Raw genomic sequence first — 20758 nt, 5'->3', positions numbered from 1 at the left:
ATTAATTATAGATTTATAATAATATTATTAATGGTTTTATAATAATATTATTAATCTCAAAGAGAAAGTTTTGTTTTCCAGTGATGTTATTAATAAGAAAAATTTGTTTTATAATAATATTATTAATTTCAACGAGAAAGTTTTGTTGTCTAGTAAGGTTTTTAATAACGAGAAAGTTTTGTTGGCTAGTAAGGTTATTAATAATGAGAAAGTTTTGTTGTCGAGAAAAAGAAAGTTTGTTTTTTCCATTAATGTTATTAAGTTCAATAAGAAGATTTTATTTTTATATTAATTATTTTTTGTAACAAATATATATTAATTATTAAAAGAAATACATTTTATTTTTATATTAATTATTTTTTGGTAACAAATATATATTAATTATTAAAAGAAATACATTTTTTCATTATTTAAGTATGGAAATAATTATATGTAGATAATTAAACAATATTAAGATTATTAAAATGGTCATAAATGAATTGAAATGATATTTTAACATTCACTAGATTAAAAATAGTTTATGTATTATTAGTTTTTTGTATTTCGTTTTTTGCAATTAAATTTTTTTCTTATTCAAATTGATGATGAGCTGGCCCAACCTTCCAACAATCCCTTGTTGAAAATACAATGTCAAGAAACCAATGCTAACATATTCCCATAACTTTCTATGATGTCTTTGAATGCATCACATTCTAAAATGAAATGTTTTTCTGATTCCACTGACCCAGACATGCAAAATGTACACACCCGTTCTTCCCAAGCTTCTTTAGGCCTTTTCCACTGTCCTGTTTAACACCGAAGTGAATGCAATACAAATTGTTTGTCAACATACTATAAATTTCAAGGAAAAAGTTTCATTTTTACATCAATAATTTTGTGATTTTTTTTTTTGAGTAATATCTATCCTGTGATTTCTATTAATAGTAAAAGAGCATAATTACATTTGATATACTTTAAAAGACCCGTTGACTTGGTTTGAAGACCAACATCTTACTGACCAAAAAGAGACCACATGTCTCTATATATTGACACCTTGGTTGACAACGATTACTACTAGTTGACACATAACAACTGAGAATATAAGTCTGACAAGAAGAAAAATGACGAAACATATACATAACATAACTAACTGTAATGCCATATAGGCAAAAGACCAAACATTCAAAACTAGCCAGAAAGCATTATAGATTCAGTCATCTAAGATAATCACCGACAGGTTTGAAGAAGGAGATGCAATAACCAAGTTAAGTGGAGTTGCATTAATGACAACCTCCCCATTATGGGGAGTCATTGAATAAGAATAAGAATATGATACTATGTAATGTTCCATTTTGTTTAGATGAACTACTATTTCATCCATATCATAGCAAATCTCTCGTAGGATCCTCTTTATGTCCTCCTGGCCTATTAATATATTATAGTTGTCTACTTGGTTATCTTGCAACACCATGTGGAGAAGTTTTTCCATTTGCTTGTGAGTTGAGATAGAGTGGAGAAAGTATAGTTGCCTCTTCCTCCATTTACCTGGATTAAGAACCCAATTGGTGTTACCCCTACAAACGACTTCAGAGTTTGAGTGGTACATGCGTTCTCCAAATTCTTTTGATTACAAAGTGCAAATTTCCTTTCGAATTTCGAAGGGGACTAAGTCGAAAATATTTGTTGTTGATTCCCACCCAAAAAGGTAGCATTGCCTGGAGGAGGATGCCCTTGGTGTGCCACCTCTTCGACTAAGCAGATGTTGGCACGGTGCCATGTGATAGCTATACCTGTAGGAAGTCGTGCAAAAGAGAAATTTGGACTGCTCATTGACTTGATGATACTTCAGTTGAGACAAAAGACTGACTACTATGACCCTAAAGACCATGTAATAATTGATGGAGGGGTGAGATTGGGCAATTGATAAGTGGAGGCTAATGTCGTCGATATACCCACATCAAACTGTGCCTAAAACGAAATAGGAACTAGAGTCGTTATGAGCTTGAATAGACGAAAGACTATGGTTTTGTGACTTGCAGACTTGCACTTTAAACATGTGATTCTAGTGACTATTAAAACCAGACCGAGAATGAGGCACTATACCAGACTCCAACAACGAGGACGAGACAATTGAAGGAGACTCCAGATGGCTTGACTGATTGGAGGTCTATGGAGGACAAACCAACCACAAACTCAAAGGAGGGACCAGACGAGGAATTAAGCACAAAACAAATGAAGAACATTTGTGACCGATGCTTAAACCTTGACGACTTCGTGAAGAATTTCTTGCCACAATGTTGTAGTGTGGACATAGACTATTGTAGAAACATACACTATTACCCTGTCCTATTACTCCAATGGAGATGAACAACATGATAGTAGATAAATGAGTGATTGCCCTGACCCTATATCAAACACTTTCCCGTGGACAAAAGCCATACAATTTCGTGAGTGGACTTAAGAAAATAAGAAAACGGAGCAAGTCACAAATAATCAGAGTGAAACCAGAACTATAACGAGACAAAATTCGCCACCCTAAGTTGACAAAATAAATTTTCCACCTTGGATTTTCAACTATGATAAGGTGTAAAATAACTACCCAACAACTATTTATATGAAATGTAAAAGCTTGGTGAAGGGAGGTACCCTAAAAATTCCGTGTGTATTCCTGCTCTCTGGGAAGAAGTGTGTATTCCTGCTCTCTGGGATTCTTTATTCCAATACCCTTTATGATGGAGGCATTAATTTATGCGGTCTACTATTAGATGGCATCCAAGTCTCGTCTAGTCTCCCTAACTCTTGCATCGCCTCCATACCTGCGATAATATAGCATGTGGAATGCTGAATCGTATGGACAAAACCAAATTCACTGCCCTCGATAGGTTGTAATAGGCCAAGTGGAGGCTATGGCTTGCCCTTAAAGGCTGCCTCCAACTTGGCCAAACTTACCCTTTCCATGCCAATCATGGCCGGAGGGGAGGGGCAACCTCGTGAGTTCGTCATTTGTTCAATTCCGACAAGTGATTTCCAAGATGACACCCCCATCGAGGGATGACAAAGTTAGGATAACAAGTATCACAGAGCAAGATTTGGAGTTTCTCATTATTTAAGCTTTATAAATTTCCATTTGAAATTTTTCCAAATTTACTAATATTTACTCAATATGGTGAAAGAGTTGGAATAACTAATGTTACTAGTTTAATATTTAAAGATGAATTGATATATTATTTGATGTTTCTCCATTTTGATCATAAGAGTGTTTGAGTGTTTGGAACAAGGTAGCAGAAAATGGCAAAGGGTATGGGTGAATACTAGTTTTAGTGAAAGAAAAAGAAGGCCGTCACATTTAATTAATTAAAGAAGATGCAAATAAACAATATTTATGGTTGAAAATATCAGAGAATGAGAATCACATAAAAATTGTAGTATGCTATTTTGCCCCTCAAGTCTCAAAAACTTACAAAAATAAGGGGCTTGACAGCAAGGATCCATATGCAGCTTTAAAACAAGATATTGTCGTGTACTCTCAGCAGGGAGAAGTTCTTTTAGTGGGAGATTTCAAAGCTAGAACAACAAATAATAAAGCTAGCATCCTTTGTTGCAAAGAGGATAACAATCATATTTGGCTTACTAAAGAGGAGAATCCCCAATGGGTGAGGTGTTCAGAAGATGACAAAGTTAGAAATCATTTTGGAGATGAGTTGCTTACACTGTGTGGGGCTTTCAACCTAATTATTTGTAATGGTCTAGATAGATGGAAAAGGTCTGGCAACTTCACTTGCAACACATACAAAGGGGCAAGTGCCATTGACTGTGTGATGTGTTCACAAAGCTTAATAGAAAAGATAGATGAAGTTAGTATTGGAGAGCATATTTGGGACTTAAAATCAGACCATAACCTAATTTTTATAAGGTTATCATGGTTCGAAGAAAGACAACATATGAGGAAAACCCAATGCTCTTGACAATCACTATCAAGGGGCAAAATTCTTCTAACACAAGAAAATGGTACTATCTTCAAGACAATGTTAGAGGGATTAATTCAGAAAGAGAAAATTGGTTTCAAACGCTTCAACAGCCATGAGTTAACAAATATAATCCAAAGTGCACTTGAGAAGTGCAAAAGAGCAAAAAATAGGAAATCAGAATCAAATTGCTCTCCTGTAAATGCTTTATTTGATGAGGAATGCAAAATGGCAAGGAGAACCTTGAAAAAGGCAGGGAAAGAGAAGATGAATGTAAAGTTATATAAGCAAATACTAAAAAGGAAAAAGATGGGTTCATGCAAACAAGGAGAGAAGAGTTAATATATTTAATCAAGAATAATCCAAAGCTTTTCTGGCAGGAACTGCAACCCAGGAAGAAGCAAATTGAAAATAATATTACAGCCAATCAATGGTTTGATTATGCAAGGCAACTCTATGAGAAAGAATCTTAGGCGAAGTTCCCCCCTAGGATCAACACAAATTCAAAGTTCTTCACATTACAGGAGGTGGAGAATGAAATTAAGAAGCTGAAAACAGGAAAGGAAAAGGACTTGGTTGAACTTCAAGTAGAGTATCTAAAATGGGGAATGCTCTTGCACCGCACATCATGAAAATATTCAACAACATCATTCATCAAGGATTCCGAAGAGACTAGACAACTAGCCTAGCAATACCCCTTTTTAAAAGTGGAGACATTAATAATCCATCCAACTATAGAACAATTATGATCAATCCTTTGTTTGCAAATCTTTTCGACAGCATGGTAGAAGACAAAATTAGCAAGTGGGTAGAAGTAAAAAAAAAATAGGGCAAGAGGACAAGCGGGTTTTAGGCCGAAACATTCTACAGTGGATCATGGCATCACGTTGAGACACATTGTTGAAAAGGTTTGGGAGGACAAAGAAGAAGTATTTTGTTGTTTTGTTGACTTCAAAAAAGCATTTGACACAGTCCCTAGGGATAAGTTGTGGCGTAGAATGGAAGAACTTGAAATTCCTGTGCATTATAGGGCCGCTGTTCTTAGACTTCATGAAGAAGTGAAAGTCAAAATTAGAACCTTAGCAGGTATTTCAGAAAGCTTTAGAAGTGACATTGGAGTCAAGCAAGGTTGCCCTCTATCCCCCACTCTTTTTGGTCTATATATTGATAAATTGGAAGAGTGGCTAAATCTGCAAGGTGGAGATGGTGTTCGGTTGGGGAAGATTGTGATAAAGTTTCTTTTATATGCTGATGCTATTGTATTGATTTCTAAATCGTCCCATGGATTACAAATGCACTTATATGCCCTTGAGCATTTTTGTAGAGTAGTGGGCATGCAAGTCAATACTAGCAAGACCAAAATAATGATTTTTTTCTAATAAAAGGAAGCAGAGCCAGCATACTTTCTTCTTTGAAGACAACATTCTTGAAGAAGTAAAGGAGTACAAGTACCTTGGGATTGATTTCAACAACAAACTCAATTGGGAGGATTGCAAAAAGAAGAGAATTTTAGGAGGGTGGAAAGCATTATATGCTCTTCAAAACAGATGTAGAGAGGCAAAGTTATGGGATTGGAAAACAATTAAAGTGATTTTTGGACTCCTAGTTTGTCCAATGATGCTATATGGGTGTGAATTGTGGGCTAGCAGCACTCCCATCTCAAAATGGAAACAAATTGAGAAAATCCAAAAATGCTTGATCATGAGCAAGTTCAAAATAAAAAGTTTGGTACCTTATGAGATAATGTTGAGTGAAATAGGAGCAACTTCCATTGAAGCAATTGCTATGGTGCGGCTCATAAGATACTTAAAAAGAATTGAACAAATGAGAGTAGGTAGATGGCCTAATGTTATCTTCAATGAAGGCATCAGTGAAAGAAAGAAAACATGGATGAAACAAAACTACACATGAATGCAAAAATGAGATATCTACCTCAATGCCTGTCCCACAAATAGCAAGGAGCTAAAGGATTTTGTTATGGAGAAGTTTCATAAAAAGGTATGGGGAAAAGAGTTGGGTAGAAAGAAGAAATATTACATTGAGGAATTCAACCCTACGTGTGATTTACAACAAAAAGAGTTCATTGGAGCTAGCATTTCGTGGAGGGCAAAGGTTCTTATTGCTCAATTAAGGACCAACTCACATCAACTTCAGTGTGAAACAGGACGGTGGAAAAGGCCTAAAGAAGCTTGGGAAGAAAGGGTGTGCACATTTTGCATGTCTAGGGCTGTGGAATCGGAAAAACATTTCATTTTGGAATGTGATGCATTCAAAGACATCAGAGAAAGTTATGAGATCATATTAGCATCGGTTTCTTGACATTGTCTTTTTAGCGAGGAGATTGTTGGAAGGTTGGGTCAGTGCATCATCAATTTGAATCAGAAAAGGACTGAATTGCAAAGAGCGAAAAATAGGGACTAATGGTCTCATAGACTATTTTTAGTCTCGTGGACCTTAAAATATCCTTTCATTTCTTCATCACTTAAATTACAAAAATCTTCAATTAAATTTTTTCCTAACTTTATTAATACCTTCACTCCACTCGATACAGTGATAGAGTTAGTGCTATTATTTAGAGTTAATGCTACTATTTAACATTTAGGATTTGAAATAAAGATTGATAAACCATTTGATATTACTCTATTTCATCTATATATTAGTGTAAATATTTACACTTAATATAAAATAAATTAAAGAAAATAATAATTATTAATAAATATAATATAATTAAGAAAAATTATGTTACTAGAAAAGCTTCGGTAAAATTTTCTCATATATAATTTGTAGTAAAAAAATTCTCCTAAATATTCTCCATAATATAATTAGAAAAAATAATTATTAAATTTAATATCAAAATATTTTCTGTTAAAATAATCATATACATTTTTATAACACCCACTCTTTTTTTTTGTTATTTTAATATTCAAATACTAACACATATCACAGGTGAAGAATGGAAGTTGAAAAGATCACATGCTTTTTGGTTCTCCTGAATTCTAACATCATTACTTTTTACCTCCTATTTCTCTCTCTCACGTGCTTACAGACAAACATTATACTTCAAACATAATATGAAACATACACCATTTCATATTCCTCATATATCTTTAGCGCAAATATCCCATATATATACATTATATATACACCCATCTGGATTTTGTTTATATATACACGCATCCGGATTTTGCTATGAAAGAATCTTCTGTATATCCATGCATTTTATCAAATCGACGGGCTATGTACAATAATATACGATGTGCAATAATATATAATAAACAGTGCATTGCAGCCTCTGGATAATGTTAATTTCCAAGGAAAGAAGTGTTTAAAACTTGAAGGGTGAAGAATGTTTTGTACGAAGGTGATAGTGAACTGAACTGATGGGAATATGAATCGGATGAATTAATAATTTCTAACATAAACCCTGTAAATTCATATTCAAACTAATACTATAGAAATTAAGTAATCAAGGTCCGAACACTTCAGTCAAAGTTTAAGGATTGGGATTTAATGTAATGCAAGAAAAATAACTAATGTTAGTTCGTACAAAGGGAATTGGGAAAAGAGGTTGGTGGGATGTGAAAATCAAATCAAATTTGGTTTCAGTGGTAGAGGGTGGAAAGGAAACAAAGTATACATGGCTCAAGCAAAAGCGCATTGCTACTGTCTTGCTGTCATGGGGCCGTGGGCCTCAATTGCTCCTGCACTCTCATGCTAACCATAAATACAGAAAGCAGTTTCTGAGGATTTTAGTGCTTGGGTCACATGAATGAATGCATTTATGGAAATCAGAGGCACCCCACTCCCTAAGTCTAGCAGCAACTGCCCACTGAGTGGTATGATGATAACGTGGTATGGTATTCATGGGTTACTGAGTTTATTGATCTCAGCATCTGCCCTGCGAACTGGGTGTTCTCATATTCAAACATAGGCGCCGGGGGCATGAATTTGTGCAGAAAATGACGGCAAATATGAAGGAAGATTTATGGGCAGTGGACAGTGACGAAGAAGACCTGGCTCTGTTTCAGGACCTGAAGAAGGCAAGGGAACGGAACAGTTTCCTGCAGGCTTTGTCCGATGAAAGCGACGAATCTCTATGTAAGTAAACTGTAAAATGCTGCTTGTGGGTTTTACTTTAAAGGACCCAGTTCTTCTCTCATTGGTAAAATTTGGTGTAAAGGATCGATTTCCCTTTTTTGGAAGAAACGGGTTGAGCTGCTTTGGTTTTTTGTTGGGAATTATAATTTGCTGTAATGGGTTTATTGCAGCGACAAAATTGGGGAGCTTCTCCAGTTTTAAGTTCTATGTTTCCTCGCAAGCTCGGGAAAAAAACAGTGATCTACTCAATGCAGACGTTGGCAAGACTGATTATAACTGGTGAGATGGCGTTTATTGCTGGTATATGCGTTGGAACAATTCTTGTTCAAGACCCACATTGGCATTCTAATAATTTCCATAACATCTTACTGATATCAGGCAGGTCCATTGGACTTTAGCTAGTAGTTTCGGCCAATTCTTTTGTATCGACTGCCCTGTAGTGGGACTCTGGGAGTTCTCTTCTTAACTTCCCATATGGTTAGATTTTGTATGGTTTTATTTTTATTTTCTTTTGCGAAAGTTTTACATCAGTGTCGAATAGCTGAGAACACAGTTGAAAGGAAGCGCCCAAGGCGTGAGAGTTCCGATGATAGTTAACCTGGATAATCTCTGCTGCCTTCTGAGGTTGAGATCCGAACGATACGCAGCCCGATTGATGGCCACCGCAGCAGCATCGCTGTCAGCAGTGTGGATGGATCCTGAGACTTGTATTCGGCTATTTTTACTCTTTGTCATTAGATGACAATCTCGTGTCCTTTTCTGTACACAGGGTATACGTTGATGTACACAGGGCGTCCTAGAAGTAGGCATTGCTTATCCTAGGCCTTATCTTTGTTGCATAGTCCGCTAACTCAGTCTTTTGTGGGCGATTCTCTTCCAGTCTCTAAGTGTCCACAGTCTAATGTGCTAGCTGTTTTTTTCATAATTATGTTCATGTGGAAATACCTTGTATTTCATGTGAGAATAAACATGTTCTTTGTCCATTACATCAAAGCTCATCAGGTCACTTGCAAAAATTAAAACCGACCTAGGTGGAGAGGTTCACAATCATTCCTCACACCTGAACGAGATAAGCTCAATTGTCAATGTGCAACCTGGTTCTTATTTTGCAGATGTTTGTTTTACATTTCCATCTGATTTGTTTCGTTAGTGTGAGATCGTCCACGGACGTTCAGATTTATTCACCTTGGATCTGCATTCTACCATAGAGTTAAAAGTCTCTGGCTTTGTTGGATAAATACAATCCTCTATCACCTTACAGAAGTTGAAGCTTCAGTACTTTCATGCTTTGGTTTTCTATTTGAACACGTTAGGGCACTTTTTCCTTCTTTGTACACAGTACACTGCTTTAATTGTCTTCCTAATCTCTGGATTTGGTCTCTTGATCTCTAATCTATACACACAGCATGGAGAACTTCCGTGAAACATGTGTGTATATGGTACATTTTTCCAGTGTTTGGTTGTGTTTTGTATGTTCATTGTCGTTTCTAGCAGGAGTAGAGATTTCTTTATCTTTCCGCGAGGCTTTTGATCAACAAACATGTAGCATACTTTGTGAGGCTGCTTTTGGTTATGTGATTGCAGGCTTCTGACTCCTCCAGGCACCCCACTATTTCCTTCATTGGATCGGGAGACTCCACTTGTTGACGTTTCTGAGAGTGTCTCACAGCAGAGCAAGTCCACACCCATTCCCAGAAAATCAAGGGTGAGTATTATGTAACTCCTGCCTAGCCGAACGGGAAGAAAATATATATTCATTAGGTTCTTTATTTTCCTGTTTCATTTAGACAAGGTCTTGCTTTCGTGTGTGGGTCTGAGTACGGGGTGTCTCTCTATCTATGGTGCATAGAGATTTCTAGTAATTGAGATCAAGTAGCTGCTTAATACCAAATCTTAAATCTTTGATCTTTGAAAGGACAATCATGGTTCTTACCAAATCTTAAATCTTTGATCTTTGAAAGGACAATCGTGGTTCTTTATTGCTAATTTTTCATCTGCCAAATATGATTCTTGCAGGAAGATTAATTTTTACATTGACTGTCATCAATAGTCATTGGCTTTTTGGGAACTCTTTGTTCTATTATGCCTCTTTGTTGTATTTACTCTATTGCAGCTCATCTCTTGCTTTCTTAAGTCCAGTAAATTTATCCTATTGCAGATAGAGTCTAGTCCAAGGAGGATTCGAAGTAGCTCCAGCCCACAACATTCAAGCCCTGCTTCTTGTTCAAGTAGTGCCAATAACTACCGCAGAGGTAGAGCATCCTCAGTTCCAAGTTCCAGTGGAAGTGTCAACTTCTGTCCTTTAACGCCCACACTCAAGTCATCTAGTGCTACAGCCAGGTCTTCTACACCGCCTTCAAGGTCCTCAACATCAACATTGCAGACATCTACCACAAGTTCCGGTGGCTGTTCATCATCGGTAGGGAAAGCTGGACCTTTACAGGGAAAAGCAACTCGCGGAGGGTCTCCCTCCCCCAAGCTACAAGTGTGCCGGACAAATGTTCCCAATTTTTACTCTCAGCCAGCTGCGAATCTACGTACAACTATATCAGATTACAATGTATCACGTACAAGGGGCTTGTCTCCCACGTCAAGGCATAGGAGGGAGATAGGTAAGGATTCCAGCCGTCGTCCTGCATCCCCAAACATTTTCGGAACTGCCAGATCATCAGAAAACCATGACCGTTATTCTTACATATCCCAAAGCAAACGTCATTCAACATATTCAGACAATGATGCTGTGTCAGTTCACAAACCTGACAGAATGAAAGAAACATATGTGAGTAAGAGAGCTCAACCACCTTCAAAAGGCTCAGGAAGATCAGTATCCACATCAAATGTTTCAGGTGGCCTTCTGTCCAAGAGGTCTTCGAATTCTGGGAAGCAACAAAATGTATGTCTCATATCTCAGGAAAAGTATCAGCTGCATGAATTTTTTAATTTTTTATTGATATTAGCATGTGTGATACCTTCTCAATGCGTTTCTGTTTTTCGATATTTACTTAGATAGGGAAGTATGTGAATGTTTTTGTGGGTGTGATGCATATGTTTGACATGCCATTTTTGTAAGCCTCTAATTTGGTGCTCACTGGTTATTGTTTACCATTAAAAGCATGTTTTCTATTGTAAAGAAGAAAGAAAGAAATTATTATTTATATTGATGTCCACAAATATTAAATAACCAAAGACAAATGGGGAGTGCTTAGGGATGCCGTCCTCTATAGAAAATGACTAAAACAATGCATAACTGTTTGTAAATTGGGGATGAACACTCAATCATGTGGTGAAGAGCCAGTGAGGTCCTGATGAAAAGAGCAAGTCAGCTGAAACCATCATCTAGATCGAAGGGGGAGCTTGAGTATTCAATCACTATCAAATCACGATTAAATCTCCAAAATGATTTAAGGAAAAGTACAAGCATTTGCAGCAAAATTGATCGTATGCATGATGGTACATCTCAAATACCCTGTCCGATATACTCCAAAAAAGGGCCAGAAAAAAATATAACAGTATCAAAATGAAAAGCATAAATGAGAAGCAACACAAAGTAAATCAAATCGAATTCCTGAGAGAGATCATTTTTATTATCTTTGAGACCCACGTAGGCTCATTAAAATTGTGCTTTCCATTCATTTGTCTAATTATTGATTCTTCTACCCATCATTGTGTCTTTTTTTTCTCCTACCGTGTCAAAAATGGTTTGTTGAAATCATTGATGCGGATAAGTAATGCTGTATAATATTTTAATCAAGCTATGTTAATGAATATGATTTTGTCAAAGTTTATGTTCCTTCTCATTTGACATTGTTGTAATCTCAAAGATCTCATTGTTTTACTCGACATGCTGTCTAAATTTAGGTTATACCTGCATTGTGTATTTTGGGATTGCACTAGTAAATGGATAAGTAATGCTGAGTTTCTTGTCACTTTGGACATGGTGGAATTGCATCAACTCTACCTAGATTGTAGATACATCATACATGTTGCCAAGACAGTTTCAACTAATGTTGTTCCTGTAAAGCTTGGTTTATTTTACCTAATATGGTAGAAGCTAAACCAGATTACCAAAATAAATATTTGTATCAATAATTAATATTTTGATACGTAGCCATCACTGTTTTATGTGTTGTGTGGCTAGACAGTAAGCAAAAATGCTTCAGCATACTAGATACTTTGCATAACCTCTTAAGTCATTATGCTGGTTTCCTTCTCAGTTGCTTATGCTTCAATTTATGGCAGTCTTGTTCATTTATGTGCATGCAGGCTGTTCGTCAAAGTTCGCAAAACATGTTCAGGCCTTTACTATCAAATGCACCTGTGACATCTTTTTATGCCAATAAAACCACTACTTTACTACGCCATACAAATAGTAGTAACCTATCAGTGACTACAAGTAGTCAGGGAAGCTCTGAGCAGATATCCATGGCACCTGTTGCTGAAATTATTAATCAGGGTAATAAAGGCCTGGGTAGTGAAAATAGTCAGGTCTTATTTCCTGGTGCTGGTGAAAATATCTCCATCTTTGAGAAGATGGAGTTAAAGAATCAGAACTGTGGGAGTCATTGTGGTAGCAACCAGTCAAATGACAATGAAGCTTCTGATCCTGGGAATGCCTCAGTGGTTGGGATTCAATTTATTGGTAGTTATGATAATTATAACAACTTGCTTGGTGAAAATAATATGAAAGATGCAAATGACTGGACAAATGTTAAGCTGTCAATGAATAGGAATGCAGAAAGTTTGGCTAGTAATATAAGCAGCAGCGAGTCTGACAATTTTCAACATGGTCACATTAGGCATCCTGAGCATGCTTACCAGGTATCTGATGCCTTAGAAGGCAGGATTACTATTTTGGATCCTCAAAGACAGAAAATGGCCTCGACTGACTGTGATCACACTTCAGCTAGTGACACCTTTGCAAAGAGAGATATCTCTGGAGATCTTCACCAAAAAGAAGGTACATTGAAATTCAACAATGACTCTCAAGGTAGCCATCCTACTCGTGATGAAGAGGCTACGTCCTCTCATACTATGGGCACCAAGAATGTATGTGATATCTCAGGCAAAGTTTTTCCCGATTGTAAGGCTGAACTGTCTTCCAGGTCCCTTGATTCATTCAAGTGCTCTAGTAGAAAAGCAAATGATAATTGGCAAGACTTGCAGGCAGAGGCTTTCAAATCCAATTATTTACCTGGTAATGATTATTGTCTTGAAGGATCTTGGAATGGTTTGAAGAATGATATAAGACATGATGAAAATACTCCAAGTTCAGTGACTAATAATGCAAACTCTTCCAATTCAGAAGCTAGTTTTTTAAGCCAAACAAACATTAGAAGAGTGGATACAGAGATGTCAACCAGTAAAGTGAACTCAGAAATGTTTTCTGCCTTGACTCCTGGAGAAGATAGCAACATGCATCAAGCTCAAGTTCTTAGTGAAGATACTGTTGATGATAGTGTTCATTCATTTGCTGATGTTCTTGGGGAGAGATGCAGTCTGAAATCCAAGACATTAGATAATGCTTTTACTGAAACTAAAGGTAGAACAATTGGACATCAAGGTGGAGATTTAGAGACATATTCAGGGAAAGATGTTGGTTTACCTCTGCAAGAGATCTCATTGGGTGGTCAAAGGGATGAGGAACTGATTGTTGAAGTTGGATTGGAAAGGGTAACTCAAGAATCAAACTGGATGTTAAAACACATGCCAAGGTTGGAAATTCAGGATCAGAGGTATAGCTTCCCCGAAGACCCTGAATTGTCTGAGAATTATGGGTGTGCTTTTTCTGAGAAGGACATGGTTAATGCAGTAATAGAAGCATTGTCAGGACCACCTCAACAAGAAAAAGAGTGCAGACTCAGTGATGAAGATTTTGTTACAATTGGAATGGGGGATTCTGTACAAGCTTCAGATATTCTTGAAATGTCAAATGAGTATACAAGCAAAAAAGAAAGTGAGCTGTGTGACTCCAAAAAAGAAAGTGAAATTAATTCCAAAACTGAGACTGTATCATTCAGTGTCAGTCCAAACAGTTTGGGGACAGATACAGAGCTTTGTGCAACATCAGAAGGGTGGAAGAGTAATGATACAGATACTTTACATCTTCTTCCAGAATGTGACAAGGCCCAACAGGCTCATGTTTTTCAAGGTATGCCTCGGTTTGTGTTTACCTTTCACTGCTTAAAATGCTGTTAGACCATTGTAACTTCCAATTAGTTTCTTTTCAGTCATGCTGTTTTGCAATGACATGTTACAAAAAGCAATTGTTAATTTTGACTAAATTTATAACAATGCCTTTTCCCAACAAAATGGAGTACTTTTTTGGGTCTTAAATAGCACCAATTCTTAGTTCTGACAAGTATGTGTTGAACCCTTGTTCCAACAAATGGTTCCTCCTTTGTAAGTAAACAAGACTTTTGCTTCTATTTTTCCTTTATTTCTTGTTTGATTCTTTTATGATGGAGAAAGTAGGAAATTTGCCTTAAATTTCTAGGTGTTTTTTGCAATGTTTGTAACATTGATGGAAAAGGTGATCGTAGTTGATACCTCCCTACATTGGTTAACATAGACAAGCTTCCCCGAGTCTTGGGTGACGTCAACCTTGTTTAATTGACATTGATACCATGCCAATCATGCACATTTATATCAATGTTCCAAATCAATGTTGACACTAGTCATCCACCTGACTGGACCATCCCTACTTGGATGATGAACTATAGTGGTGTTGATCCAGATTGGATCACTACATAATTTAATCCATCTTGATGCTTTCAGAGTGGAAAAATTGAAGCAAGCAGCTTACAAGAGCAGTTTTATCAGTGGGACCCAGTTTGGAGATTTGGGGTCTGAAACCTTTCGAGGCTAGTTTGAGGCCTTAAATGATGTTTTCTGCTGGTAAAAATTTCCCGCTTAAGTGTTGAGCATTGTGACATCGTTCTACACTCGAAGACCTTTCCAATGGTGCAAGAATCATGTGGATTGGACTTTGGATGCAAAAGTTATGCCTCCCGAAAGTTGCCCGATCGTGATGGAACACCATAATTTGGGAAAATGCCATGTCAGCCCCCGTTACTCATGGAAAAGGACGTGGGGACTATGAAGAAGACTCTAGAAGGGTCGATGTAACTCATGTTGAGGGTTGAATGGGTCAAAATTAACCCTAGTTGGCTGTTAGGTTGTGTTATAACCCTTGAGATCTGACAAAGGAGAGGTTTGCGTGGCGTGAAGGGCAAGTCAGAGATATAAACCATAATGTGAGCCTCCTTATGCCGGACCTAACCAATAAACTTGGGTTGTTTGAAGAAGATGGAGTTTCCAATGCAGAGATTAGATTGGAGGGGAAATCGAGAGATCATGAATAACCAGAGGAGTCTAGTAAACCCAAAAAAGAGCAGTAGAGTTCAAGCGTCGTGAGCAATGTTGCACGAAGCGGGAGCGAAGCGGAAGCGCGGAGCGCGGAAGCGTCATTTTCCAAAAATCTAGGGAGCGAAGCGTCCGCGGAAGCGTCTGCTATATATATATATATTTTTATATTTTTTAGCATTTATACTCAAAACAAACATCCCAAATACCAAATTAATTGTAGAAGACATGAAAACATGCATATTTTTGCATAAATCAAGATAGATATGGCATCCATGATTCCATTGTAGTTACTAGTATGTACAACAATCATCTATATTCTAGCTATTACAAACATACATCAAATTTTTAAGCATATTATAAAACATAAAACATTTAAGCATATTATAAAACATAAAACATAGAGCATATTATGATTTATCTAGCAAGTGAGCAACTGTCAACATTTGTCATGTCCAAAATTCAAATAATAATGTTTACAAAATATGTCACTTGGTCACCGCCAAGCCAAAAAGGTTCAAAATTCAAATTCACAAGTCTACAAGTCTAATGAGTAATCTATGACAAAAAGAAGTAGATTGTGAATATATCTACTAATCTCTCCTCCTTCCACCACGAATAGAACGTGATGGCGGGCCTCCACGTGGTGGCAATGAAGAAGATGGTCCCTGTGTAAGTCGTGGCACTGGAACTGATGAAGAAGAACCTCCTCTAGTAGAAACCAAGGGACCAGATGGGGGTGGGGGTGGTGGCATATCAACACCCGTGTCATCATCCTAGAATCGCTCAAAAAATTCATGCAAAAAAAAAACACTAGTTAACAAAAAAATTAAAAACATGAATTCTTTATAAGGGAAAATTGGAAAATTCATACCACAATGGACATACCTGGATAAGAGAATCCTCTAATTGCTCTAGTCGCAACACTCCATCCTCCAAATTGGGCTCCTCTGGATTCTTGTCCCAAGTCAACAAGTCTTTATTAGACTTTGCATCTTCACAGTAATGGGACAACAATCGCAAGTTGTAATGAACATAAACCAAGCTCTCTGCCCGGTCTAAATTCAACCTGTTCCTTTTAACACTGTGGATGAAAGAATAAGAGCTCCAACACCTCTCTGCCGAAGAAGTGTTTACCACCTGTGATAGCACCCGCAATGCCAAACTCTGTAGAAGTGGAGTAGGCCCTCCATGCATGTTCCACCACTCAAGAGCAGAAAAATTCTCTCGATCTTGAATTGCATGCATGCTCGAAAATGGACCAGTGTTGCTCGTATAGTTGCTCACGTGTCTCCGTACCAATGCAGCCTCCTCCTCATCAGGGATTAATCTACTCAATGCAGCCATATATTTTTCGTGAACCTCTTTATCTTGGTGTGGTCTTCTCCTGACTCCCCCCCCAGGTGCTGGTTTTGAAAGCCATGATGGATGATAGTATTTAGGTGTCAAAACATATGCTAATGCATGCAATGGAACATTTAGGCTATCCCATCGTTTTACCACCTCTTCACGAATATAATTGTACAAGGTGGTATCTCTAGGCTCAACAATGTCTTTAATCTGCCCCAACATGCTATCCATTTGCTCATACACCTCCCCAATTACTGGTCGATCTGAATCTGCAAACTTGATCATGTAATAAATTGGTTTGGTGAATTGCAAAACATATTTAACCTGTGACCAAAAGTAACTGTCAAGAACAATGTCCTTGACTTCATTAGCACCATCTGTGTCATTGTTAATTTCATCCCATGTTTCAGCACACACCAGATTAGTTAAAGCTTGTCTCACCCTCACTAGCCGCCTAAAGGTGAGGTAATAACTAGCAAATCTTGTCTTTGCAATTTTAAGCAATTGCAACTTGGAGTAAGTGCCATAGAAGTAGTTTACCCTTGTATGCCCTGTGATGAATTTAATGAGCTGCTTCCCTTTCCTGTAAACCTCAGCAATCCACCCACAATCTTTGTGTTTCACAATATCATGCATCAAAAGGTTCAATGTGTGAACCAGGCACCCAGACCAAAAGATGTGTGGATGAGTACGCTCAATAATTTTTCCTGCTAACTTACAATTTGCTGCATTATCTGTGATCACTTGAATCACATTATTCGGACCAACATCTTTGATTGATTTCAATAGGAGATCTGCAATGTTTTGTGCAGTTGCACTGATGGCGGAGGAGTCATGAGATGCAATAAATACTGCACCACTAGAAGAAACACCAAGAACATTTATCAAATGTTGGTTTCTAATATTTGTCCACCCATCTGATACAATGGATACCCCAGAATCCACCCACTCATGTGTAAAACGTGTCAAAGCTCTTTGAACCTTAGCTTTTTCTCTTTCTAATAACACTGTTCTAGCTTTCTCATAGTTGGGGGCCTTGTATCCTTTTGGGGCTTCATTGATGGCCTTTACCATGTCATGCCAATAGGGAGAGCGAAGCACATTGAATGGTACACCGCAAGCACAAAGAAAACGGACTATCTTTCCATCCACATCATCCCTCCCAGTAACATTAAGGAAATCCCCTATTGTTTTTCTACCTCCAGAGGTTGCAAAAGTACCATGAGGAGATGGGCAACTACCAAATTTAGAGGTTGCACTTGATTCAGAATGAGTTTTTTGTTTCTTGTTTTTTCCTTGTGCAGCCATCTCTAATTTGATGTATTTTTGTCTTTGTTCACTTGAAATGTTTGGGCAAATGGTTACCCCCACAGAACCCTTTTTTTCATCACTGTCTAGCACCCCACAAAGATGCCTCCTCAGACGGGTATATGAACCCGTATATGGTTTTCCTCCATGACAACCATGAGGGCACATCCATTTGTAAGATCCACCACCCTTTCCCCCTTCAAGTTTGGTCACAAAGGTCCACAAGGGATTTGATGTACCTTTCCCATCTTGTGCTTCAGTGTCCTCTTCAAGTTCATCCCCTTCCTCTTCAAACCCTTCCTCCTCATCATACATTGGGTCACTACTATTAGGACCAAGTTCATCCCCTTCCTCTTCCCCTCTATTCCTCACCCTTGCCATCATTAAAACCAAGAGTGGAATGATACATAGAAGCCAAAAGAACACCATCTTGGAATATGGTGGACAACCTGTAAATAAAGGAGCAAGTAGAAACAATGGGAAAGAGTAGGAGAGGGAGGAGAAAAATACAATTTTTTTTTCAAAAAAACAAGGGAGTTTGGGGTTTGAACTTACCTCTTTAGCTCTTGTAGATGAAGTCCTCCAAGCTCTTGCTCCAAGCTCCTCCTCCTTCTCCTAGCTCCTCCTTCTTCACTCCTCCAAGCTCTCCTCTCTTCTCCTCTCCTTTCCTCTCTTCTCTTCTCCTCTCCTCTCTTCTCTTCTCCAACTCTCATAAACTCAAAGTGAGAAAATGAGAAGAGAATGGGGGCTTTATTCTTTTCTAAAGTCACCCTAGACTCACCCTAAACTAACCTAACCCACCCCCTCATGCTAGTTTAGTCACAAGTTAAAACAAATTTAAAAAAAACAAAGTTAACAAAATCCGGCCGCGGGGTTGCGTCCGGAAGCGCCCGGGAAGCGCTCGGGTGGCGTGCGGTTCCGGGCCGGAATCGTGGCGCAACCAAGTGCCCGAACCGCCCTCCGATCCGCGGTTCCGGGCGGCCGCAACCAAAATTCCAGGAATCGAAATTTTAATTCGGATCCGCGCCACCTCCTCCTCCGATCCGCGCTTCCGACCTGGATTCCGGGACGCTTCGCTTCGATCCGCGGTTCCGGGTTTGGATCCGGCGGGGGGGGGGCGATTCCTGCAACCCTGGTCGTGAGCCATTCACTGTTTCTCTTTGTTAGTTTTTGTAACATTGGATGGTGTTCTAGTCTCGACAGTTGTCAGAGAGGCTAAGAAACACTAGGACTCCATAACCTAGAAAAGGTTTAAGGAAAATCCACCTAGAAATGCCTTAATTAAGTTAATTAATTAGTAATTAAATTTTTCGTGAGTCATTCACTGTTTCTCTTTGTTAGTTTTTGTGGCATCGGATGGTGTTCTAGTCTCAATAGTTGTCAGAGAGGTTAAGAAACACTAGGACTCCATAACCCATAAAAGGTTTTAGGAAAATCCACCTAGAAATGCCTTAATTAAGTTAATTAATCAGTAATTAAATTTTTCCTAAGTCTAACTTAGGAAAAATGATTAATTAATAGGAATTAATTGAGGAAGGTGAGATTTCTCTAGAAACTCACACAGATCAACTAGGAAATAATCTCAGCCATTGATTAAGATTTAATTTTGGCCGTTGGAGGCCCACAATGAGATTATAGGAAGAAGTAGATGGGTAGAGTCTAGACACACTTGAGATTGATTTCCTTGGGCAGTTCGATTTCCAGGGAGCAACAACAATTGTCAGAAGAGTTCGAGCCAAAGAAGGGAAGCAGAGACAGAGAGGGGTAGAGACAGTGAGTCCGGAGGAAGTCTTCTAGTTCCGGAGAGTCAACAACATAAGGGCCGTATTTCCCAGAGAAGCTGCACAGAGCTAGTTCATATAGGTTCAGAGGGAGATCGATTTCATTGAAGGGAAGGGTGATTCAGTTGCAGTTGGTCCGGAAATTCTCCAGGAGGCCAAGCAAATTCCTTCCAGAGGCAGAGTCAGCTAGGATGTCACTTTTCCAGCAGTTCTAGGGCTTAGAGAGTTAGAGCCTGTGCTAGCATTGCACAGAGGGTCACATAGAGGCTGAACGACTAGCTAGTTTTTCCAGTTGTTGGAGCTGGATCAGGCGTGGTGTTGAGGTATTTGCCTCACAAATATTTTGGCCAGTTTATTTTGCTGATTGGATTGCCAGTTGGGCATCCATAGATTGTACTCAGAATTTCTCACTGCTGCTTAATAATAAAAACCCTCAGTTGCTACATCGGTTTTCCCAAGTTGGGTTTTTCCGAGGACTTTCGTCCAAAATAACGAGGGGAAGATGCACTGGTCCAAAACTGGTCAGACCAGCTGGATTTAACTGGCTTTATCTTGAATGGAAGTTTTTGATTGATTCTGACTAGTTGAGGCCAGTTCAGAGTTGGACTAGACGAAAACTAATCATTTGTGGTCTAAGGGGTCAGTTTTCCTTGGAAAACCCCTTAAAGCGGTCCAATTTACCGACTTAGCTGAACCTAGTCCAGTTTGGATAACATTGATTTATGCCATCAAATGCTATTTTTTGGTTGCTTCTAGTTGTTTCCCTTAGAAGAGGGTGCATGAGTGTTAGAGGGATTCCTTGTTGGATGGGTGTGCCACATGGAAGAGATTCCTTGACACCCCTATGACAAATTTGTAACACTTACGATGCTTGGCATATTCGATTTTTGTTTAGTGTGACATTATGACTTTTTT

The 20758-nt window shown here is 38.2% G+C and overlaps 1 protein-coding gene across 1 annotated transcript in view; it reads left to right on the top strand.

The window, feature by feature from the left end:
* Positions 1-7498: 7498 nt before the first annotated feature.
* Positions 7499-20758, top strand: part of LOC149143084 (uncharacterized) — a 69776-nt gene continuing 56516 nt past the window's right edge. The window contains exons 1-5 of the mRNA XM_089453396.1: positions 7499-8042; positions 8213-8321; positions 9627-9747; positions 10201-10935; positions 12306-14190. Of these exons, the coding sequence (XP_089309522.1) occupies positions 7904-8042; positions 8213-8321; positions 9627-9747; positions 10201-10935; positions 12306-14190 (2989 nt within the window). The 5' untranslated portion in view covers positions 7499-7903. The remainder of the gene's footprint in view (positions 8043-8212; positions 8322-9626; positions 9748-10200; positions 10936-12305; positions 14191-20758) is intronic.

Source organism: Pinus tabuliformis, chromosome X, assembly GCF_031772625.1.
Source record: "Pinus tabuliformis cultivar Carrire ecotype Pingquan chromosome X, CPIR1, whole genome shotgun sequence".
In the NCBI taxonomy this organism is placed as follows: domain Eukaryota; kingdom Viridiplantae; phylum Streptophyta; class Pinopsida; order Pinales; family Pinaceae; genus Pinus; species Pinus tabuliformis.
This window is presented reverse-complemented; position numbering and strand designations above follow the sequence as displayed.